Raw genomic sequence first — 24,669 nt, 5'->3', positions numbered from 1 at the left:
ACTGGACAGCTCTTCAGCACCATGCGTGGGACCATTTTAAATGGCAAAATAATCAACGAAAAGCACAAAAATCTGGAAAATGTGGCATAAAATGGACCACATAGAGGACCCTTGTTTATAGGGCGAGATTCAAAATGAGAAGGCAGAGCATTGCCTTTTTTGACCTCAGCTGGGATTGTGTGCATTGGACAACTCAAAATTTTCTCTACTTTGTGTGTGTCTGAGAATGATCTGGAAAGCACTGTGAGTACTGCTTCTGGGGCAGTGAACAGGGAAATTCACAAATACGGAACCTGTGAATCATGAGGACTATCTTCCTCTTTATAAACGCATGCATGTATTTGTACACACACACACACACACATGCACACACACGCACACACACACACACCCTCTTGTACCACTCAAGAAAAATAGAAATTCATCTGCTTCCTTTGCTCCATCCTCACAGTCCCAGCCCACTGTTTATTTTCTCTGGCCTGGACCACTGGCTTGGCTCCCCACTAGCCACACAGTGCTTGGGTGCTGTCCTTGCCTCCCCAAAACCGCAGCCCAGAAGTCCCCAAGCTCCGCTCCACCCTGCTGCTCCACAACCCTCTCTGACCCATCCTCTCTGTCCAGTTCAGGCCTCATCCTCTCTCCCTGGACCTCAGTCTCCTTCCCAGCTTCCTGTGCACCCCCCACGTGGCACTACAGACTTCTTATGCCCAGAACTGACTCTGCCCCTTCCTGCTCCCAGCCATCAGGGGACTCCCCAGTGCCCTGGTGGAAAACCCCAAACATGCAGGACTGCCAGTCCCTCTGGCTTTGTCTGACTTCCCTCTCTGATTTCATGCTCTGGCCACATCAAGCCCCTTCTGGTCCCCTAACTAGGTCAAGCATTACCCACGTCTCTCGGCCTTGGCAATACTGTTCCCTCTGCCCTGGACAATCTTCCCCCATCTCGGCCTCCAGCAGGTGGCTGCTCTCCCTTCTGCACACTGCTCAAGGGCTGGTCTCCTGCAAGCCTCCCCCAACCCCTCCAGACAGAGAATGCAGATCCTTCCCGAATGCCTGGGCACTGTGGGCATAGCCCACGGATGCCCTAAGGCAACTGCCAAAGACATGGGAAGGGCCAGGCAGGTCTGACCCTCATCCTTCCCACAGCCTCAGGGTATGTGTGGCGAATGGCTGAGCAATGGCACCAAAGAGCTGTGCCCCTCGCATGCCATAAATCACACGAGCAACTCTACCACTGGCTGTCGGTGTCTGGGGGACCTCCCTGACCAGCCTGCAGCCTTAAGACCAGGGACCAAATCCTACCAGCACCTGGGCTTTCCCAGAGGGGATTTGCACACCAGAAAGCCTTGGAGAATCAAAATGTCTCTCCTGTTTCTTTTATTCATTTATTCCATCATGAACTAGAATGTGCAAAAAACGAATAAATGTTGAATGAATGGAAAAAGGCCATGCACACCAGGAAGACACCCTAGAGGACAAGTTAGGGTTCCAGAAAATGTACATGTGGCAACGTCGCCCCCTCGTGGTGCTTTGTGTTACTGCTTCAGGTCTTGGGACCGAGGCTGGGGGGGGGTGGTCTATAATGAGCCCATCACCACCAGCACTATCCCCCTGTGCAGCATCTTGATGTTTCTGACCTTCCCTCTTTGGCTGTGGTTGGGATCTGGGGCTCAGGGAATGAATTGTTAGTCACACTTAAGTCATCTATTTTAAAATTATTACTAGGATCTATCTTACTCTGCACTAATTTGGTGAGTGCAGAGCCTCTTAGGAAAGCACGTCCCACTCACTGATGATCTCCCGTGAAGTGGAAGGCAGCAGAGTTGTGAAAAGGGGGATGGGGCTTCTCTGAGGAGTTAGAGGAAGTAGTGGAAGGAGGATTCAACCCAGTGGAGCCTCCATGGGTGATTTCACCGATGACAAGTGGTGCCCTCAGCTGATTCCCATCTAGGTCTCCAGCATCTCCCAGCACAGGGACTGGCACATAAATGCCCTCTGGAAACAGGTTCTGGATAAATGCTTGGGTAAAGGCACCCAGTGGCCTGAGGCCAGGCAACCTGCCTTCCCGCTGCTCCCATGATGCTCCTGGGGCTGCCTCCACCCTCATGGGCGGTGCCTGCTTCCTGCCCAGGCGTCTCCTTGCAGCCTGGGAACTCCCCAAGGCTGGGGCCGCGCCTGCCTGACCCGTGGGTCCACACTGAGGCCCGGGCCTGTGAAAGAAGGCTCGCACGTGCTTTCCTTGTTCATTCGTTCCGCAGCTATTCCGTGAGCACCCACCATGTGCCAAATGCTGTGCTGTGACCAAGAGTGATGGGGAGAGCTGATGCGGTCCCTGCCCACACAGAAATCTGCCTGAAGGTGGCACCGTGGAGGGGTCTCTACCTGCTGTCTACTGTCACTTCTCCCCTTTAAGGGCAGAATCTCAAGGGTCAGCAGCCCCAGGCTGGAAACGTTTCCTAGCCCCCACTGTAGCTTGGGGTGGCCAAGTGATCAAGACATGCATGTCATACCCAGTCCTGCCCTTCAAAAGGAATGAGAGCCGGTGGCAGCAGAGCTGCCCCACAGGAAGATATATGCACGTCAAAGGGGTCAAGGCTCTGTTCCCAAGAGGGCAGTAAACATCTACCTCGTTTGAGCCACCATGATTTGGGATCTCCTCAGAAGAGCAGCTCAGCTTTGTCCTTAACACAAGAGAAGCACGTGAAGGAGCTGTTCACAGGCTTTGGGAACATTTAATGCTTTAGCAGTTGGGCCGAACACTCCTACTGCCGCTGTTACCAATTCTGTGACTCGTTTTCACCTGGCTTCGTTTCAAAAATGGAGAGTTACTAGAAAACTAGAAAGGAAGTACAAAGATAAATTCCAAGAAAATAGGGCAATGGGCTCATGTTCTGGCAGGTTCTGAGGCAGAGGCTGCCTGTGGAAGCCTTGGAGCCCAGGAGATCTCTGTCTCTCTCTCCTTCTGCAGAGAGTTCAATCAGCACCAAAGTGAGACATCCTCCTTGCCTCACTGCCCTTCTGGAGGCGACTCACCTGTCACCATTGCCATGAGACCTGTGCGGGCCATTAAATCTAAAGGAGCGGTGCGTGCTCCCACCCTGACAGTCCCCCTGTGGGTACCCAGGGCTCTGACCCATATGGTCCCAACCAGTCTGGCCTGCGACATGCTCTGTGTTCCACTCTTTGTCTCTTTACTGTCTGTCACCACCACTAGGATAGGAGATCCCAGAGGGCAGGGATGTTTGTCTCAGTTACTCCTGTATCCCCAGGGACTAGAGCAGAGTGTGGTACACAGAAGGTGCTCGATAAGTAACTGATGAGTGAAGGAAGGCTGCATCCAAGCGCCACCAATCCACCTGTGATAAGCCTCCCACATGGCTTCCACGTGAGAGAGACTTCTCTGGAGTTGAATGGCCTGGCTGTGAGCCTAAGCACCTCTCCCTAGTAGCTGTGTGACCTGGGCTAATTCCCTAATAAGCTCTCTGTGCCTCAGTCGTAGAAGCATTTACCTCAGAGTTGTTCTGAGAATGAATAGGAAGCACTGGGCGCAATGCCTGGCACAAACATATGATAAACGCTGCCTCAACTAGGTCATTACAAGCCGGCCAGTGTGATGGAGGCAGATCCCCTCCTCTGAGCCCCACAAGCAGGAAACCTGAAGCCCTCACCTGGGGAGTGACTGAGCAGAAATCTGAAAGGGGATGAGATTCAGGGCATGGTACCATTTGTGCCAATCAAATACCGAACAGCAACATCACTGATTTTTCAAGGATCGAGATACATCGAAACAAATTCAGGAGCACTATTTGGAGGCAGTGAACTAGCAACGTAGCTAAAGTTAGAAAATATAGCACTAAGCGAAAGGAAGCAAGAAACAGAATGAAATTTATAGCTCAGTACCATTTATGCAAATTAAATACACTCATCATAGATTGTTCAAGGTCACAGATATGTCTGTACAACTCATTGAAAAGCAGGAGTCAGAAGCAGTAAACTTGATGCACGTATAATGATGCGGTTGAAGTCTAAGAACACGGTGCTGAGTGAAAAACGCCAGAAACAGATGAGATTTAGAGCAGAATAGTATTTATGCAGGTCAAACACACACAGTGCCGCCACCACCACACGGGTTAAGGATACAGATACACTTAAGCAAACACATCAGCAGAACATATATTTAGTACGTTTGAGTGGGTGTCCGTGGTTGAGAGAAGATGGTGGGGGGGCTATAAAAGGGAAAAAATAGAACGAGAGAGAGGCTCAGCATGAACCAGCGACACGGCATACAGAGAACTGAGAAGCACATGGGACTCGATGCTGTTCCCTGGAGTTTTCCCTCTTCCCACCCGGCACACTTTCCCTGGATAATCCCATTTTCTCCCAGGCTGACAACTCCTGAGATAGCAATGAGGTCTGAGTCTCTGTTTAGACTTCATTCCTGCACTTCAGACACGGATGGCCAATCATCTCCTAGATGGGCCTTCCTGGATGACTCCTGGGCAACTCTCACCCCGCCCCCCAGGCTATAGCAGATTTTGAACCCCAACCTGTGTTCAACTGTGCACTGTCGTTGGTGCTGAAGTCCAAAGTGCCTGTGCGCACATCCCTCCCAGCCCTGCTGCCCGCTGTCCTTGGTACTGAATGTCTCACCGCGTTCATCGCCTCCCCCCCCTCCCGCTGTCCTTGGTGCTGAATGTCTAAAAGAGAACCAGCAGGATCTAGCGGTTTTACAAGCAGACGGCAGAGAGAGGAAGTGTGGACAAGGGTGGCCGGTGTTGCCACATGCTGAAGCAGAGCCCAGGCCTAACTGCTTAGGCTGCCCACTTGTCTGTGAAAGAATAAATGAGTCATGGTGTCCTGTGGACTGTGAGTATTTTCTGCAGGTCAGGCTCTGTGCTGAGTGCTGTGTACCTGACTCCCCTGAATCCTTCCACAGGCCCTGAGGTAGGTGCTAATAAGATCTCTTCCCAGGGACAACACGAGGCTTGTGGAGGTTATTAGGCTGCCCACCCAACACACTGCAGTTGTGGGGTCGCAGTCTGACCCCAGGGAGCATGACTCCAGAGCCCACACTTGTCTGCTGGAATGGATGCTACAGGACATGCATGCGAACTGCAGAGGCCTTGGCTCTGTTGGACGCCGCCTCCCCCTTCTTTCTGTTCCCTGCTGGGTTCTGAGCTTCTGCCCCACCTTCAGGAGTGCCGGGCCAGTGCTGAGTTCTGCTGACCCCCAGACTCACTTCTGTTTCAGCTTCATGATAGCCTCGATGTTGGGAAGGCACTTTGTCCACGGCAGGAACCCATACAGCCACTTCAACAAACAGTAGCCCAGGGTCTCGAGGTCACTGCGGCGGGAGGGCCCTGGGGAGGGAAGGCAAGAGGTGGCAGCTCAGTCCGAATGCTCCACCCACTGACACATCCTCTTCCTTTCTCTGACTCAATGCACTCAACCACCCAAGCACACAGGATCTTGTCTGTTCATTCACTTTTCATTTGCCTGCTCTTGTGCTCTTATGAGTCTCTCAATTACTCTCATTCGCTCTCTCAGCTGTCTCTACATCCTGCTTTCACTAGCTTACTCCTGCGTATACTTGTCTGTCATTCATGCACTCATTCATTCAGTGGGACCTCAGAGCTCTGTGTACCAGGCCCCATCCCACATTCTTAAATCCCAGGCAAAAGTCTGGTTGGCTCCCTGACCTTGACAGTCTAATGGAGACACAGTAAGGTGTGGGATTACCTGAGCTACAGGGGTGGCAGAACAGGGAATGAGGGAGCCCAGAGGATGGGCACCCAACCCAGACTCAATAGAGGATAATGGAGACTGTGGAATTTTATTTTTTTATGCTTCTTAAACAGCATGATTTCAACAACAATTCATGTAAGCATATAACAAGGACTGAGAGTTGACTGTGCCAGACCTTCTGCCCCTCGATGCTTCAGGCACAGGCACCACCCCTTTCCTGGGGGAGCTCAGTCCAGTGGGAAGACACAGGTAGGCATGTGGATGGCCATGACATCAAGAGATTTGGGAAAGAGAGGCTCAGACTTCCTCAAGGAATCTTCTCCTCAAAGTATTCTCTTCTTACTTACTCTGTACACTTTTCTTGGGTAATCTCATTCCTCCCCCAGGGCTTCAGCTGACAGCTCCTGAGATACTGCTGGTATGTGAGTCTCTGTCCAGACTTACTCCTTTGCTCCAGACATGGATAGCTAGTTGTCTCTTTGACAGCCTCTCCTGAATGACTCTTGGGCAACTCTAATGAGTTCCAAGTCTAAACCAGTTCTTGAATCTGACCCCTGGACCTGTGGAACCTCCTTGTCTTCAGCTGCTTGCTGTCCTTGGTGCTGAATGGCTACCCTACAACTCCCTAATGCAGGCTATCCATGGTTCTGAATCCCTGTTCTAGCTCCCTTAGCGTGATTCCTATGTCTGGCCACCTGCTGTCTGTGGCTATGAAAACCTAGAGCTGGGGCACCTGGGTGGCTCAGTTGGTTAAGTGTCCACCTCTGGCTCAGGTCATGATCCCGGAGTCTCAGGATCAAGCCCTGCACCGGGCTCCCTGCTCAGTGGGGAGTCTGCTTCTCCTTCTGCCCCTCACCCCGCTCTTGTGCTCTCTCTCAATCTCAAATAAATAGATAAAATCTTAAAAAAAAAAAAAAAAGAAAGAAAGAAAACCTAGAGCTGCCCTTGTATGAGAAGCATGCCTCCATGGTCCTGAATACCTTCTCTGGACTCTTACCACATCCCCTGTGCAGGTCAAGGCTAATGAACTCGAGATCCCCCTCATGTGGGCTCCTGCTGCCTTCCACGTAGGCCACGTGTCTGCCGCCGGGGGCATAGCGGAAGGCGAAGCCGTAGCCTGCCAGCATCACCTGTGTGGACATGGGGAGAAGCCATATCATTTGAAGGTTAGGAGCTTGGAGTCTAGACTCGGAGATTTCAATCATGGCTGCAATTTGAAACAACTGAATGCCAAGCAGTACAGAAGGGTGTGAAGTGAAAAGAACCCAAACCCACCACTCAGAAGTAATTACTAATAATCATTTCTTTTCTTTTTTTAAGATTTTATTTATTTGACAGAGAGAGCAAGAGAGCACAAGCAGGGGGAACAGCAGAGGGAGAGGGAGAAGCAGGCTCCTCAATGAGCAGGGAGCCCAATGAGGGGCTCGATCCCAGGACCCTAGGATCATGACCTGATCCGAAGGCAGACACTTAATCGACTGAGCCACCCAGGTGTCCCTATTTTATTTTTTTGGAGATTGGTTGATTGATTGATTTAGAGGGGAGGGGCAGAGGGAGAGAGAAACTTTAGCAGACTCCTCGCTGAGCTCACGACCCTGAGATCATGACCTGAGCCAAAACCAAGAGTCGGATGCTTAACCAACTGTGCCACCCAGGCGCCCCACCCCTGCACTTACTTACTTTCTTTCGTTTGTTCATTCGTTCATTTATTTATTATTATGTTAGTCACCATACAGTACATCCCTAGTTTTTGATGTAAAGTTCCATGATTCATTACTTACGTATAACACCCAGTGCACCATGCAATACGTGCCCTCCTTAATACCCATCACCAGCCTATCCCATTCCCCCCTGCCGAAGCCCTCAGTTATTTCCCAGAGTCCACAGTCTCTCATGGTTCATTCCCCTTTCTGTTTACCACCCTTTTTTCTTCCCTTTCTTCTCCTACCAATCTTCCTACTTCTTATGTTCCATAAATGAGTGAGACCCCTGCACTTTAATAGCGGTTCTAGGCATTAAAATTTGGAACCAGACAGACCAAGTTCAGCCATGCCTGAAACCAATGAAGCTATGAATTTTCCACTCAATGGGCCAATAATTTGCAATATCCCCTTAAACACTTTTTTTTAAAGCCATGTTAAATTGAGTTTCTGTCATTTGCAACTGAAAAAGTAATTAGAATTTACTTTAAAATGTTACTTAATCAGTACTCTACCTGGAGTGTATCCTTAAGGTTTCCCCACCTGACTATTACAATCAATGCTGTCAGAAACATTTTGTACATTTATCTTTGCACAGTCCTGTGAATATACAGATAGAACACATTCCTAAAAGAGGAACTGGTGGATCAAAAACACATATGCATTTACAGTTTTGACTCCTGTATCCAAAAGACCTTCCAGAACGGTTGGCCAATTCACACTTGCAACAGCATGCTTCCTTCCATTCTTATCAGCAAGATATACCATTCTTTTAGCTTTTGTCCACCCCTAAAACAGGAAGTGTTAATTTTTCATTTCTATGATAACTGACATTGTTTAGGGAGCCTGAACATCTTTTCACATATTTAACTAACCTGTGGGTTTCTTTTTCTATGAACTGCTTTTCCTAACCTTTGTCCATTTTTCTACTAAGTTGCTTATCTCTTCTTATTTATTCAAAGGAGCCCTTTACATATGACGAATGGCAATTCTTTGTCTGCAGCAAGCATTGTGAGATACATGGAGGTTTTGAGGCAGATGAGATCCTGAGCCCAGAGAGCCCCTAGGGTGGAGGGGACCTGGCTATTACCTGGCTCAGGTCCTCTGGATTCACAAAGATGTTCTCAGCTGTCACATTTCCATGGACATACTCATTCTCATGAAGGAACTCCAGGGCATCCAGCTGGGGGAAGAAAGCAAGCCATCACCATGAGCAGCATGACGAACACGAAGAGGCTCTGAGGCGAAGCCGGGTGAAGGAACTCCACAGTAGAGCCTGGGGCCAGGAGGCACTACTTGTGATTGGAAGGGGGAAGGATGTTTAAGACTGAGAAATTCTGGGGCACCTGGGTAGTGCAGTCGTTAGGCGTCTGCCTTCGGCTCAGGGCGTGATCCTGGCGTTCTGGGATCAAGTCCCACATCAGGCTCCTCTGCTGGGAGCCTGCTTCTTCCTCTCCCACTCCCCTGCTGTGTTCCCTCTCTCACTGGCTGCCTCTCTCTTTGTCAAATAAATAAATAAAATCTTAAAAAAAAAAAAGACTGAGTAATTCTGAGTGAGGCATCAGGAAGCCTGCTCTGATGACATACCTAAGCACATCTTTTAATTAGGTTTTTGAAAAATCAGCATTAATACTGGTTTTCCATCTATCCCTTTTACCTATTTCTCAGTTGACTGCAAACTCAGGAGGGGAAGATGTTGGCTCCTTATTGCCATGCCTCCCCTACCCCCCAAACCAAAAAAGCAAAACCCAACACCCACATACATCAAAGACTTCCCATTCCTCAGAAGTATGTTTAGTTAAGCAATTTGTATTTCTTATCCCTAGCTGACTTCTCCACTGAGCTCTAGACTCATACACTGAACTGCCTGGGTGTTAGTTACATCCTGACTATATCCCCAAGCCCACCTTAACCCCAAGGCTAACCCATCCAGTAGGTTCTGCTTGTTCTACAAACTCTCTGTCCCCACAGCCCATCTCCTCAGGCCTATCCTCTCATGCCGACCTCACCTGGCCTCCTTATCACACCCTCCAGTCCATCTCCATGTGCCCCATGGGGTCTTTCTGTACCCAGAGCTGACCCTGCCTTTCCTCTGTTCCCAACCCTCCCGTGGCTCCCCAGCGCCCTCAGGACAGAGTCCTCAGCTTGGTGTTCTATGTGACTGGTCACTATTGACCTCTCTGTGTCAACCCTACCTTACCCTTTTCCCCCACACGTCAGCACGGAGACCTTCAGGACACACCTAGTAGGTCACTCCCTGGCCACTCCCAGCTCTCCAGCAATTTAAATTGGGTCCTCAGATCCTCCATCATAGTAGAGGGACATTTCTATTTAGAGTACTTTCACAGCTTGTGAAACTGCTGCTTTAATATCACCCTCTTCCACCAGACATAAACACCATGTCTCTGTTACTCCCAGCCCCTGGGACAGTGTCTGACACCCAGAAGCGACCTGATAAATATTTTATGAAAGGATGGATGGACGAGGGAATATATCAATGAACAGATGCCTTATGCTCCCTCTCCTATATACACCTTTGCCTAAGCTGTACCGTTGGCCTAGAATATTCTCCCCATGTATCTCCTCCACTCCCACTACTCGGCCACTCATGGCTTAGAAACAACCTCCACCAGGAAGCCCAATGGAGCCCCTCATTTTGAGGCTGGGGCCCCTTTCTACAACTCCCACATGGGAATGCTTATCACTCTGGTTCTAATGGCCTAGTGTTCATCTGTTCTGGTCAAGCACTAGCCCCCAGTGTCCAGCAGAGGGAGGCATGCGCTGAATGTGTCAATGAACAAGCCAACTGATAATCTAGGACCCAGTGCACCATCTGCTGGATGGGAGCCAGCAGCTTTTAGGTACATACCAGCCGGCAGGCCATCTGGAACACACACTTCACCGACATTACATGCCTTGGGCTGTCATCCAGGGCCGACTGAAGGCTCCTCCCCAGCATGGGAAACACCAAGAACCTGGAAGACAAGTATCCCAGGAGGGGGGAGAGATGACCAGGGGAGGGGGCAGAATATAGATGACTGAGGCTGGACTCTGGCTGGGTGGCTATAAGGTCCCAGTCCTGGGCGAGATCAAGGGATCCTGATTGTTAGGCTCCAGGGTCCCAGGCACATGACACAGAGAGAAAGAAAGGGACCACCGGGGGGCGCCTGGGTGGTTCAGTCGTTAAGCGTCTGCCTTCCGCTCGGGTCATGATCCCAGGGTCCTGGGATCGAGCCCCATGTCAGGCTCCCTGCTCAGGCGGAGCCTGCTTCTCCCTCTCCCTGCTGTTCCCCCTACTTGTGCTCTCTCTCTGTCAAATAAATAAAATCCTTAAAAAAAAAAAAGGGGTACCAGCAAGTTGGCCAGCAAGCGAAGTCACTCACCTGTACTTGTCCTGGTGAATGCCAAAACCGACGCAGGTGGGGATGGCCAGTAGGGGGATTGCGTTCAGCTTCTTCCACTTGTTCACTGTGGGAGGCAGGGGAGCGAGACGTCAGAGCCACATCCGCCCCCCCCCGCCCCGTTCTGGGGCCCACGGCCCGTTCTCAGGGCAGAAGCAGAGAGTGCCTAGGCCAAGGCCAGACTGTCAGACCTCTGTGGGCGGGTGCCAGTGGGGTGGGGGCAGGGGGCACATTGCTGGCCTCTGACTATAACCTACATCTGCAGAGGACAGGGGTGAGCCCGGCTGAAAGCATATACAGATCTGGCATGGAAGGGACAAGGAAAAAAGAGTGACCTCCGAATTCATGTGTATCATTAGTAAGATCAGGGAATGTCTCAACTGTCGTGGCATCAACTAGAGGTCTGCCCATCTCTGGGATCTCTGTTGGATGGTACAGAGCCAGTGGCGTGCTGATAAGAGTTTAATGACTGGCTGTCCAGGGAAAAATAGCCCTGACTGGTTGTATTTGCCAGTTTTTGTGGTGTAAACACTTCCCACCACGGCCCATTTCAGGCCACGGATCTGAGATGACGGAACGTGGAGCTGGAAGAGACGCAGCACGCCATCATATGGTATTTTCACCAAGCAGATACAATGGATGTGAGCAAAGGATGAGGTCTGTGCTCCAGATGGCCTGTCGGCTGCTATGTACCTAGACAAACAATCAGGAAGTGATGAGTTTGGAGTATTTGAATATTTGTTATTGTTCTTAACATAATGTATTTGATTGTAAGATGATATAATTGATTTTAAATAGTGACCATTTAGCAACTGCCTTGCGGTCCTGAAAATTGAACACCTGGCTCTCCAGAGCTGGCAGGGCCAGCCTCGGCGCATGCTGTCTGTCCTCTGAGGCCTGAGGGCCGATGGGTGATGGGGCACATCTGGACCTGTAATGTCATCCCCACCTTTCCCACCCCTTCAGGGGGAAGCTAGCTGTTCTGACCAAGCTAGTAGCCCCAACTCTCGCCCCCTTTGCCCATCTCCCTGCAGAATACCTTGCAAAGGCTTGGCGGCCCGCTGGAAGAAGTTCTGCTCGTTGAACAAGCGCCCATCCTTGGCATCCTAGTCGGGAACGACAGGGGGAGAAGGCTGTCACAGCGGAAGCTCTTAGACAAGGTCATCACTGGCCATGCATCACCCCCAGTTAATGCCAGCAACCATCACCATGACCCCCACATCAGAACCAAATTCCCTAGGGTGCTGCATGTGAACATGTGATCTCCCACTGCCCAGATTCTTCTTTTATGATAGGATCCACGAGTTTCCCTAGACATGTGGCCTTTGGCTAAAAATTACATTTCCCAGCCTCCCTTGCAGCGAGGAATGACCCTGTGACCAATTTCTGGCCTACAGAGATGTAAGCAGATGAGATGTGGGCAACTTTAAAAGGTTATGTCCTCAAAGGGCTGGGCAGCCTCTCCCTTTCCTCTTCTGTTCCAGCTGGCTGGAATGCAGAGGAGATGGCAGGAGCTGGGGCAGCCATCTCAGCCTATGAAATGGAGGTTATACAGGATAGGTACAGCTGGCTTCTTAAGAGCATAGGATTAAAGAGAGCTAGGTTCAAATCTCAGCTCTGCCATTCATTCCTTCTTTTTACAAAGCACCTATTACGTTCTGAGTATTCCACTGGCATTGGAGATACAGCAGTGAACAAAGCAAATTGCACACTGGGTGCCCCTGGGCAAGTGATAGAGTCCGCATTTCCTCATCTGTTAAATGGGGGGAACAAAGTAACTACCTCCCAGGCTTGCCTGTGACACTCTTAGCCCAGGGCTGGGCATAGAAACGGCTCTCTCTCTCTTTTAATTATTAATTTAGATTTTTTCAGAACAGGCTCTCAACAAGTAGGTGCTATCACTCATCTGTGAGCCTGGCTCCGGAGCCCACTCACACAGCCTCCATCTAGGGCCACGCGAGGGCACCGGGACTGGCTGCCCCGGTGTTCCAGGGGTGAGAAAATCTGAATAAATGAAGGGAAGAAAATAAAAGTCACCCCTAAGTCTGGCTCTCAGGGATAAGGATGAGGCTACTAACCAGGACCACACGCTTTTATTAGGCTCTTCCTCTATGCTGAGGGATGCGACTTGCCTGGCGGGTTGCTCTCACTTTCTTGGTTGGTTTTCCCGTTTGGCCGCCCTTGAGTGCGTGTTTCCTGTGTGCTAAGGTTGTGTGTGATTTCATGACTCCTCCATGCAGGGACCCCACCTGATTGCCTGTCTGATGGACCCCAACATCCAGCACAGTGATATACAGTGGGTGCTCAAGAAATACATGCTATGAGACAGACAGGCAAGCGGGTCACACAGTGTGGGTGTTAGTGGCTCCCTCGCACAGATGAGGAAACTCGACCCCAGGAGGGCACCTTCCCAGATTGCACAGCCAGACAGCACGCAAACCAGGGCGCGGGGTGGACCTCGCTGCAGCTTCCGGAGCCCCCTGTGATAAAGAACCTGAGGCTGGAGGGAGATGTGCCTGGCCCAAGGTCCCACTGCCCCTGCAGGCCAAGGCGGAGCCCTCCTGCCTGCACCAGCCCTCAGAGGGGCCTGGAGGTCGGTGGTGTCCTAGCCCAGGCCCTCCCCTCTTGGCACCGCCCCTGGGGATACTCACAAGTTTAAGTGAGAACGTTTGTTTCTGACTTGACTTGCAGGCGAAGGAGGAGAGAGCCTCAGCTGCAGATGAACAAATGAGCCAAGTTATCATCTACAGGGAAGGCGAGAGTCATGGTCCCCAAACTTCCCAGGAATGAGCAGCACTTCTGCTTCTCTGGTTCTCTCAGGTTCAAGTGCATTCTTGGCTTTCAAGACCCCTTCCTTCCTATTTTCAAACAGGTTCTTTTTTTTTTTCTTTGTTAATACTCAGCTACACACAAAGGGTTATTGACGAGAAGCCCAACTGCTCTCCTTGGAAAGGCTTGCTTGCAAGGCTGGCCCTTGGCTAGTGTCTGGTAACCTGGGTTTGAGGAGGGTTCCAGCATTCTCAAATAATAAGAGGGGCCCCCAGTGCCCAAACGATCATGCTGAACACCTGCTTTCCTCCTGGGAGTCTAGAATTTTGGTACGTTCCAGGCAGAGTGCGTCTCTGTGACCAGCTCCCAGTAAAAACCCTGGGTTCTGAGTCTCTCAGGAGTGTCCCTGGTAGACGACATTTCACACACATTGTCACACCTCCTTGTGCATCCTGTGTGACCCCACGGGGAGAGGACTCTCGGAAGCCGGTGCTGGTCTCCCCCAGACTTCATGTGTCTCCCCCCCACCCCCATTGCCTGTGCTGTGTCCTTTTGCTGTAATGAATCATGGCATGAGAACAGCTACGTGCTGAGGCTTGTGGGTGGGTCCTCTTTGTGAATAACTGAGCCTGGGGGGTGGTCCTGGGGACCTCCAACACACCACCTATCTGCAATTGTCTATACATATGGGCAAGTACCATATTACGGATACGGATCCCCTGTGAGGAAGGACTTGTTGCCCCAGCCCCACCCCAGTCCTACCCAACCCGGGGAGTGCTGTCACAGGTAGCCTTCAGCCCCTCAGGGGTCTCCTCAGCTGCAATCCTGGGGCGGCCCATATCCAACAGGTTTTCAAGGGGGATGTAAAGGCCCAGCTGTGTTGGCCAGACGCAGAACCATGCTGAAAGACCACTTTCGCTCCAGAGTCCCCACAGGGCCAGCTGAGGCTATGGCTGGGCGGCACCCACCACCCACCTCCTTCTTCCCCTCTTCCTCGTAAACACCTTGTATGTTTGTCCCATTTTGTTCAGTTACAAACCCCGTGCCAAGTGTGGGCTTTACACACATGGTTTCCCTTTAAAGTCTACTATGATGTTATTATTACTGCTGTTGCGGTCGTCGTTAGCGCCACCTGCTGGAGGAGGTGATTGTGGAGGGAATGCTCAATGTGTGCCAGCTCTTAAAATATCATAATTAGCACAAGGGCCACAGGCAGTAAGGGCAGAGCTGGCTCCGCCTCGCTCCTCCAGAGCCCATGAACTGAAACACCGCAGTCCATACCCGCGGCTTTCCGAGTCGTCCCTCCTTTCTCTCGTCTTTCCTACCCCTTAATCATCCAGGTTGGTGTTGTCTAAGATGCTGAGCTGAGGGACAGGGAGGTGACAGTTACCCAGAAGCCATCCTTGCTCTCAAGAAGCTCCAGCTGGAGCAGGGTAGGAGCCCAGGGTTTACAGATTCAGGGACAAGGGTGACCCAAGCCGAGCCAATAAGAGGAAAATGTGTGAAGGGCTCAGATCTAAGGGTACAGAGGGGTCCTTTCCAGCTACAAGAGGGGGCTTGGGGAGATCGTCAACAGGTGTCTGGAGCTGACTGTGGCACCTCTCATGCATACTAACCCAGCTCACAGAGCTCCCACATGGGTGGATGACAGGTACATGCCTGACGTGCTGAAACAGGCAGGAAGTGCTAGCAATTTAAATACGATCTCCTGCACGACTCTGCAGATTACGAAGGGCTTCTCTGCCAATAGCCTGGGGAGCCAGCTGGGCAATTCCCATTATAGAGGGGAGTCAACAGAGGCCCAGGAGGGGAAATGGACCTGGCCAATGGCTCCTGCAGAGCCTGGCTATCAACCCAGGGCTCCAGACTCCAGGACTTGGGGAGATTCCTGTCTGGTGCAGATCTGATACATGGAAAATCCCTATGTGCTCCCAATGCCGACAAGGGACAAGGGCGTAGCAGGTGAGCAGGTGGAAACCTCCGACTGTCAGAAGACGGGCGATGTTGAACCTGGAGCCTCTGGGATCCATCATGACCAGAACAGCTACAGGAAGCACTTGTATGGCGCTTGCTGCTTTCCTGTGCATTGGTCCGCCCATGTAACTTTCCCAACGACGACCCTTCGAGGTCAGTACTATTATCATCCCATTCTGCAGATGAGGAAACTGAGGAACAAGGTCATGATATCATTTGAACCTGAACGAGGTCAGACAATTAGCTGCCAGCAGAGGCAGGAGATCTTTGCCTGTGCCCTGCCTTCGTCTGGCACTCCCATCTCTGCCCCAACCTCTTTGTCGTGGGCCCAGTTTGAAAGGTGCTTAATAAAATCAATAAAATCATAGCACTGGGGCGCCTGGGTGGCTCAGTTGGTAGAGCGTCTGACTCTTGGTTTCAGCTCAGGTTGGGATCTTGAGGCCGTGGAGTCGAGCCCCGCTTTGGGCTCCATGATCAGTGGGGAGTCTGCTTGAAATTCCCTCTCTCCCACTCCCTCTGCTCCTCCCCCACTCATGCACGTGCTCTCTCTCTCTCTCTAAAATAAATAAATAAATCTTTTTTTTTTTTTAAAGATTTTATTTATTTATTCGACAGAGATAGAGACAGCCAGCGACAGAGGGAACACAAGCAGGGGGAGTGGGAGAGGAAGAAGCAGGCTCATAGCGGAGGAGCCTGATGTGGGGCTCGATCCCATAACGCCAGGATCACGCCCTGAGCTGAAGGCAGATGCTTAACTGCTGTGCCACCCAGGTGCCCCCAAATAAATAAATCTTAAAAAAAAATCATAGTGCTTCCACCTGACGGTTAAGCTGGAGTCTCCCCACAGCTGGAGGCATGTTTGGGATGGCCTGACTCTGTGGGTCTCAGTTGCTCCCAGTGGGCATCCAGCAGTGTCTGGAGACAGTTTTGGTCGTCATGATGGGGGGAGGGGAGGGGTGCTACTGGCATCCAGTCGTCTCTCTAGTGGCGTCTAGTGGTTCTCCCAATTGTTCCAGGGAGACAGGGAGGATGACGTCATAACTCAGGAGCTGACAAGAAAAAGAGTGTCCACTCACAGGGCTGTATGAATAAGGGAGTAAGATGAGCTGACTGGTGGGATGAACTGAGGACGGGGCTGAGGACGGGGCACAGAGTGGGCCAGGAGTGTCAGTGGCAGTAAAAAAAAAAAAAAAAAAAAGCAATTCTGGGGGCACTTGGGTGGCTCAGTCTGTTAAGCGTCTGCCTTCAGCTCAGGTCATGATTCCAGGGTCCTGGGATCGAGTCCCGCATCAGGCTCCCTGCTCAGCGGGGAGTCTGCTTCTCCCTCTGCCTGCCACTCCCCTTGTGCTCTCTCTCTCTCTCTCTCTCAAATAAATAAATAAAATCTTTTTAAAAAAAATCCCAATTCTGGCTGCTGTTGTTATTTTACTATTTTTAACTACAGGACATAAAACTGCACCACTTCTTGACTGGTGCAAACTGGTGGAGGAGAAAGGCAAGGTGCCCGGGGAGTGACGCGGCCCCGGGACACATGAAAAGGCACTCCACAGCCCTTACCAGCCCTGCTCCCCGCCCCGACAGTGGCCCATGCCAGGTGGCACTTCCAAATCAAAGATTTCTGATCAAAATCCAGGTTTCTGGCTTTTCCTGCGAACTTGGAAGATCTCTGGAGCCAGATCTCTGGCTATTATTAACATCTCTGGGATTCATGTCCCTCTTCTAGGACATGGGGACAGTGACAGTGCGGGCGTCCATCGTGAGTTAGGCAGTACAAAGCAAACATGTACACATCCCTGCGAAAACGTATCCCTACGAAAACATGTTCACGGCAGCACCAGTCATCACGGCCCAAAGTGGAAATAATCCACATGTCCACCAACCGGTAAATGGAGAAACCGAACATGATAGACACACACTGAAGAGTATTACTCAGCCACAATGCGGAATGAAGTTTCAACACATGCTATGGTGGGGACGGACCTTGAAAACATCGTGCTGGGGGAAAGAAGACAGACGCAAAACCTGAACCATCCACAACAGAGAAACCCAGAGCGGAAGAGAGCAGATTAGTGGTTGCCTGAGGCTGGGAAGAGGGGGGATGGGGAGTGAATGCTTTGGTACAGGGCTTCCTTTGGGGGTGATTGGAATGTTCTAGAACGAGATACAGGTGATGGCTGCATAGCACCATGAACGGACTATAACCCACTGAACTGCAGACTTTAAAATCGTCCATTTCATGTTATGTGAATTTTATCTCAATTGAAAAATGACAAAACCTCCCACAAAGCGCTTAGAACACGGTGTGGCCTTGATTAAGCACTCGACAAACCTTAGGTTGATTAATACTCATGCTTCCAGCACAGTTCTCTTTTTCTTCATTGTAACAAGGTGTCTGACTCCATTTTTTAATGTTTGACAACTCCAGCCTCTAAGCCAGGTCCTGCCTCTTCCTCTCCGGCCCCCCATGTGGACAGGCTGATAAGCAAGCCTGGGCGGGGTGGGGGGGGGCTCCCTCCCTTGCTGCGGTTGGGAAATGCAAATCATGGGAGGCCCTGGCCCCAGAGTGGGAACCCTCAACCCAGCCCCACCCCTTAATCAAATAAAAACCCAGACCAGGCGCCTTTCCTTCCTCTCCTCAAGGGGGTTCAGACCTGCTTTCCTCCAGAAACCTAAATTATGCAAGTAATTAGTCCTTCATATCCTCCACCACCACTCTCAACATTCAAACTAAATTTTGGGGGTAGGGGGCTCCATGCCACCTCTGCAGGACAGAACACCCATCATCATCCTTATCATTCAGCCACCCTGGGCCTGCACTCCCCCATGATGAACGTGGAGGTGGGGCGTGCCTCTTTACACAGGGCACATGCTTTCCAGTTGGCCACAGTCCCCACCATTCCCACCTGCTCACTCTCAGACTCCTGCACACATTTACTCTACCTGCCCAGCCCCGTGGTCCCAAGCCTAAGAGAAAGCTGCCCAGACGCAGGTCCACAGCTGGGAGATGGCTTCCATTTCCATTCTCAGAAAGGGGTTCCCCTCCCCTTACCCTGGCTCGAAGACACCCCGGCCCAGCCCTGCGCCTGCCCACCTGCAGACAGCGTACCTTCATAGAGAATGCCCTGGTCGTCCCTGGTCTGGAGGGGTCCCAGCTTCCAGTGCCGCCCACTCTTGTCTCTCATCAGCGTCCCTGTGGGTAGAGCCTCAAGCGAGGTAGTCACCCGGCTCCGCTTCAGTGTCTGCGGGCTTCTCTTGGTTGCCTGTGGGCTTCTCTTGGTCGCCTGTGGGCTTCTCTTGGTCGCCTGAGGGCTTCTCTTGGTCACCTGAGGGCTTCTCTTGGTTGCCTGCGGGCTTCGCCTGGTCGCCTGCGGGCTGCTTTTGGGGGTTGGGGGTCTGCTCCAGGACCCTGCAGGAGAATGGTTAGAATAAAGAAAAAGCAGCATCTGGGAGAGAAAAGTTGGATGGGTAATAGGACAATGCTTGTCATACTGTTCATTTATTCATTTGCTCATTCAACACATGCTTCTTGGGACCTCTCATGAGTCAGGTCCTTGTGTGATAAAGCTGGAAATCCAGACGTGACTCAGACCTGGGTCCTTCCCTTGGGAGCCCCTAATTTGATGGGTAAGTCTGACCTGGACACAGCTGGTCAGAACTGAGTCTGGAACAGGGCAGTAAAGAGGAATACGAGAAAGAGACTGATAAGGCCTAGAGAAGTCAAAAGAGGCTCCCTGGAAGAGGGGACATTTGAGTTGTGTCTTGTTGGATGTGGAGAAGTGTACCAAGGGGAAAAAAGACATTCTAGACATTCAACCAAAAACACCCTGAAACAGGCCCTGGCCTTGTGCTGAGTATAAGGAAGGTTCAGAAATTTGTTAGAAACCCTGCCCTTTAGGGGCTCCCAGGCTGGCAAGAGTATGGGATGGCATGGTGAGGAGAGAGACGTGGACTCAAGAAAGGATATTATCTACTCCATTCCTCCCATCCACCATCCACCTAAGGCACAGAATAGTGCAGAAGGGCCTGGACGATAATAAGGGATGGAGGGGAGGCACCGAGAGCTGTGACTTTAGATCCAAGGGCCCCCTGGGAAGGAGATGGGTACACAGTCCTCAAGACTCCCATGCTCACTGGCTGGCACCAGGCCTATGAAGATGAGTTTACCTGGCTCCCACCCAAGCAGGACTCTCAGTCCAGCAACTGAGGCAGAAAGGATGAGGGTCCGGGCAGGGAAGGAGACGCCTGAGCAGGGGAACAAAGCCTGAAACTCTGTCCGATGACCTGCCTTTTCCCCATCGAGTCAGGCCAGCTTGACCCCAACTCTCACCTTTGGATCTCATGGTATCTTCAGACCCAGAACTGTCACCATCCAAGCAAAGGGAGGATGAGGGGAAGGTGACTGAGCCAGACCATTTCACTTTCTTGGAAGGGATCTCAGGACTGGTGTTGCTCTGTCTCCTTGAGCCTAGAGGAAGGGAGATCGGATGCAGACTGGGATTACAAAGGCGTTTTCCAGGAACCCTTAAACCAGGAACCCTGAGGGCACATTCGACCACTCTCTTCCCTCCGATCCCTGGAGCCAAGCCTTGCTTCTCCTGTCACCTAAATATTTAAGCAAACTGACTCTTCATTTATTTTTTTTCCTCTGTGGGTCTTGGTGTCTTTTGTGTGTCTATTGCTTTGTCGTTCTGCTCTCTTCTAGGCAATTTCTTCAAACCTATCTTCCAGTTCACTAATTCTCCCTTCAGCTGTGTCTGGTCAGCAGTTAAACCATTCAGCAAGTTTCTGGTTGCCACGATGATGTTTGTTTTGACCATCGTAGCTTTGATTTGGTTCTTTTTCAATTCTCACTAACTCCTGCTTTTTCACTATATTTTGAATTTCTTCTTTTATTTCTTTAAATATGTTAAGTGTGTTTCAGATATATTCTCATCCATAAATTCTGAGGTCTCTGGTCATTGTGGGTGTGATTCTGTAATTTGTTGTTTGTGCTGACACTGGCCTTTTCCTGTTTTTTTTTTTTTTTTAAAGATTTTATTTATTCATTTGAGAGAGGGTGAGCAAGCAAGAGAGGACAAGTGGTGGCGGGCGAGGGAGAAGCAGGCTTTCCACTAAACAGAGAGCAGAGAGCCCATGTGGGGCTTGATCCCAGGACCCTGGGATCATGACCTGCTGAAGGCACATGCCCAACCGACTGAGCCACTCGGGTGTCCTTCCTGGTGTCTTTTGATTGACTGGGAGCTCCTGGTCCTGTGGGAATTCTCTAAGGCAGAGGCAGAGGGAGAGAATCTTAAGCAGGCTCCACACCCAGCACAGAGCCCAATGCGATCTGGGGCTCAGTCTCACGACCCTGAGATCATGACCTGAACTGAAATCAAGAGTCGGATGTTTAACTGACTGAGCCACCCAAGCAACCCTCTAAGGTCTGTCTTTAAAGGGTGTTTCCCAAGAGAAGGTCTGCCTCTGTTGGGGAGGGGCACCCACACCTCATTGCTCTTACACTAACTTTCCCACTTGGGTTTTTCTGGGGGCTCCACAGACCAGTACAAATTCTGGCCCCAAACTGGTGAGGATGTGAGTTCTTGTTTAGGAATTCTCAGAGAGGACACTGTTTCATCTTTCGCCCACAACCAAGGCTGAGACAGACAAATGTCTTCACCAACTTCCTCCATGGAACATTTTTTTGTTGTTGTTCTAGTTTACCCACTGAGGAGTACCGGACTTTAAGTTTTCCAGTCTCACCTCTTGCACTGCTCAGGCCCTAAGCTTTGTCTCTTATACTCCATTAAAACCCAGGCTTAAAACCACCAGGGCCCAGCAAACAGCCCAGAACCACGGCCGTCCAGAGCACATGCTCAGCCCCGTGGGTCTGTGCTTTCTTATTGTTTCTCAGTTCCTTGGAATTCACTCACTGAGTGATAGGGCCCATTCAGCCCTGCTTTTCAAAACAGATATTTTTGATATCTTATCCAGTATTTTGTGGTGTGCTGAACCATAAGGGGCTTTTGCCGATCATTTAGTCTGCCATATTACTAAAAACAGAAGTCTTTCAGTTGCCACTAACTTAACTAGCATGGCTGGTTCCTGGACTGCTGGAATGAATGGCCTCCTAACAGTTTTTCATACCTCCAATCCAATTTCCACTTCCTCTCTCTCTCTATTTTTTTTAGAGAGAAAGAGAGCATGCAAGTTTGAGTAGGGGGAAGGAGAGGGAGACAGAGAATCTCAAGCAGGCTCCACACGCAGTATGGAGCCCGACACGGGGCTCCATCTCACGACTCTAAGATCATGACATTAGCCAAAATCAAGACTCAGATGCTTAACTGACTGAGCCACCCAGGCGCCCCCACTTTCCACTTTCCAGAGAGGTCTTTTCAAAATGCAAATCATACTACATCTCCCACTTGGTAGAAACCCTCCACAGCTCCCCACTACATCAGTGATTACTAAGCTCCTTACCCATGCTCTACACAGCCCTGCATGTCTGCCCCCAGTCAAGATGTCCATCTTTATTTTTCCCACATGCATGGCTCCTCCCACCGCACACCCTTTCCCTTTACCATGCCCCAATGCCTGGAACTCTTGTGACTCCCTCACCTCGACCCCACTCTTCACTTAGCCAACTTTTATCATCCCTCAGTCTTGGCTCAAATGTCACCCATTGAGGGAGGCCTTCCTCGATTCCCCCAGAAACAAAGCTCCCTTATGTGGGTTCCACACTCCATCCATTTCCCTTTTGTTATATGTTCTCCTGATAATTGCTTCTTCAATGTCTGTTCGCCCTACTGGCTTCCAAAAGCTCTGCAAAACCAGAAACCAGGTACGTGTCATCTGTGTTACCACCTCCCTGGGACAGACAGCACCTAAGTACACAGGAGGCGGTCCACGTATATTTGTTGCTTGATGACTGGGTGAATGAATAATGAACTGAGTCCTAGGTTGGGAGAAGGCTGCGGTTAAAACTGAGGCTCTAGGGGCGCTTGGGTGGCACAGCTGGTTAAGCATCCGACTCTTGGTTTCGGCTCAGGTCATGATCTCAGGGTCATGAGATTGAGCACCACATCGGGCTCCATGCACAGCACAGTCTGCTTGAGATTCTCTCTCTCCCTCTGCCCCTCTTGCTCATGCTGGCATGCACTCTCTCTCTCTGAAATAAATCAATATATTGTAAAAAAAGGAAACCCTCAGGCTCTGAACTCAGGTGAAGGTAAGTACTGTTGGGATCTAATCTAGAACCCAGACACAATATTGGAGATGAAGAGCCATTTTGAAAACTCAAGTCAATAAACATGGCGGGAACCCATCTGTTCAGGATGGCCAAGCAGAAAAACAGGAGGAACCTGGGTCTCTTATGGCATTATGGGAACACCATTCCTCCACTGGACTGGCCCCTGCAGACTTTTTTAGTATGAAAAAATAAACCCACTCATTTTTTAAAAAAACTCTTGGGGAAGCATCTTTCTGCTACTTGCAGCCAAGTGCAATCTCAAATGATAAAATGAATGTCACGTATGCCTCCTTCCGTGTCCTTCAAGACAAGTGAACTCACTTTGATTTATCAATACAGCATCTGTGGTTGGGCTTCCTATTGGCCAGGACCTACTGCTGCTATTTCATTCATTCATTCAGTCAATCGGTGAATTTCTCAGCACCCAACTCTGCGAGGTCTTGGGTGCCAAGCAAGACAGCAGTGAAAGGGGAGGGAGGTGGCCCAGGACGTGGCAAAAATGGGCTGATTAGGCACTGATTTTGAATGCAGAGCAGACAAGATTTGCCGGAGGGCTGAAGTTGCGGGGCAGGAGAGAAGAGAGCTGAAGGAAGATGACTGCAGGGTCTGGTCTGAGAAACTCGATTAACGTGGTTGCTGTTTATACCATGATGGGAAGTCTATGGAAGGGACAGATGGGCAGGCGGCAGTCACGTCAGCTCAGCTCTGGACATGTGTGGAGATGTGTATGGGACACACAACAGGTGTTGCAGGCAGTCTGATATACACACATGAATCTGAATTTCAGGGGAGGAGTCCAGGCCAGAGAGAGAAATGTGTGAGTTGTCAGCTTAAAGCCATGAGGCCGATCAGATGCCAAGAAACTGAGTGTAGACAGACTCTGAATCCTGGGCAACTCCAGGATCAATGCAGGGTCAGACAGGCTGCCAAGGTGACAGTCCTCCCTCCCCAAATGCACGCATGCATGCAGGCATCATCCCCCAGAGGCCTGGTTCTTACCTCGGAAGGATGACCTAATTGGTCTGAGAAAGGTCTGGGACCCTTCATGCTCCTCTGCAGACAAAGGTTTTCCACAGTAGGGGCAGAATTTGAATGCTGCTTTGATACTTTTGCCACAGTCTGGACAGAAGGTGATCATGCTAGAAAACAAGAGGTGGAGGGAGGGAACAGGAAGCTGAAACCGAAACTGAATGCACCACCAGTGAGTCAACATCTGAACTCCCCATGGTGACGGGAATGCAAAAGGGAGAAAAGTTATCCCGTTGGAACAGACTCTCTTAGGAAGTGGCCACTTCTGAAATGAATTCCTGCCCACTGCATCCAGCCTCTACCCACACATCTCTCCCTTGTGGCCCAGGGCGGGTAAAAAGCAGAAAAATGCTACGTGAAACTGCAGCTTTCACGGGAGACACAGGAATGCCTCGGAGTCCACGGAAGTTATGCAGGAGATCTGCTCCAGTCACGGGAGCACGGAGGGTCTTCTGCCGTGATCTGTGATGTTCATTTCTTGAGACACACGACGGGGATGGGAGAGACTGCGGATGCTCGCCAATCAGCCACATGCTCACCTACACGTCCTAGGCCCGCCCCGCAGTTAGACTGGGGCCACGTGACTAGTTCTGGCCAATGGCGTGAGAGCGGAAGTCACTTCCCAGCCAGGCAGATAAGAGAGGGAGGGCCTCCTCCATCCGCCCAGCCGCAGCACAGAGGCCTCTGGGGGCCACATACTCCCAGCGGCGTAGCTGCAAGAAGGAGGAGGGTGGCCTGGTGCACGCTGAATCTCACGATCAGCAAATAAACTTACGCTGCATGAAGCCACGGGGACTTCAGAGTTTGTTATGGCTATACAGCC

The 24,669-nt window shown here is 50.8% G+C and overlaps 1 protein-coding gene across 10 annotated transcripts in view; it reads right to left on the bottom strand.

The window, feature by feature from the left end:
- Nucleotides 1-24,669, bottom strand: part of VRK3 (VRK serine/threonine kinase 3) — a 38,807-nt gene that overhangs the window by 10,449 nt on the left and 3,689 nt on the right. For 7 of the 10 annotated variants that reach the window (XR_004619269.1, XM_034639615.1, XM_034639614.1 and 4 more), the window contains exons 3-12: nucleotides 23,817-23,956; nucleotides 19,917-20,054; nucleotides 18,696-18,995; nucleotides 13,498-13,559; nucleotides 11,886-11,952; nucleotides 10,829-10,913; nucleotides 10,315-10,420; nucleotides 8,536-8,628; nucleotides 6,743-6,875; nucleotides 5,240-5,360 (exon numbers count right to left, since the gene is read on the bottom strand). Coding sequence is in view for 9 of the 10 variants with exons in the window: in XM_034639615.1 (XP_034495506.1) it covers nucleotides 5,240-5,360; nucleotides 6,743-6,875; nucleotides 8,536-8,628; nucleotides 10,315-10,420; nucleotides 10,829-10,913; nucleotides 11,886-11,952; nucleotides 13,498-13,559; nucleotides 18,696-18,995; nucleotides 19,917-20,054; nucleotides 23,817-23,955 (1,244 nt within the window). In the remaining variant the exon portion in view is untranslated. The remainder of the gene's footprint in view (nucleotides 1-5,239; nucleotides 5,361-6,742; nucleotides 6,876-8,535; nucleotides 8,629-10,314; nucleotides 10,421-10,828; nucleotides 10,914-11,885; nucleotides 11,953-13,497; nucleotides 13,560-18,695; nucleotides 18,996-19,916; nucleotides 20,055-23,816; nucleotides 23,957-24,669) is intronic. The other 3 variants (XM_034639618.1, XM_034639616.1, XM_034639617.1) reach the window with 1 other exon arrangement.

This window comes from Ailuropoda melanoleuca, chromosome 12 (assembly GCF_002007445.2).
Source record: "Ailuropoda melanoleuca isolate Jingjing chromosome 12, ASM200744v2, whole genome shotgun sequence".
Taxonomy (NCBI): domain Eukaryota; kingdom Metazoa; phylum Chordata; class Mammalia; order Carnivora; family Ursidae; genus Ailuropoda; species Ailuropoda melanoleuca.
The sequence above is the reverse complement of the archived record's forward strand: the minus strand, read 5'-3'. Positions and strand labels throughout refer to the sequence as shown.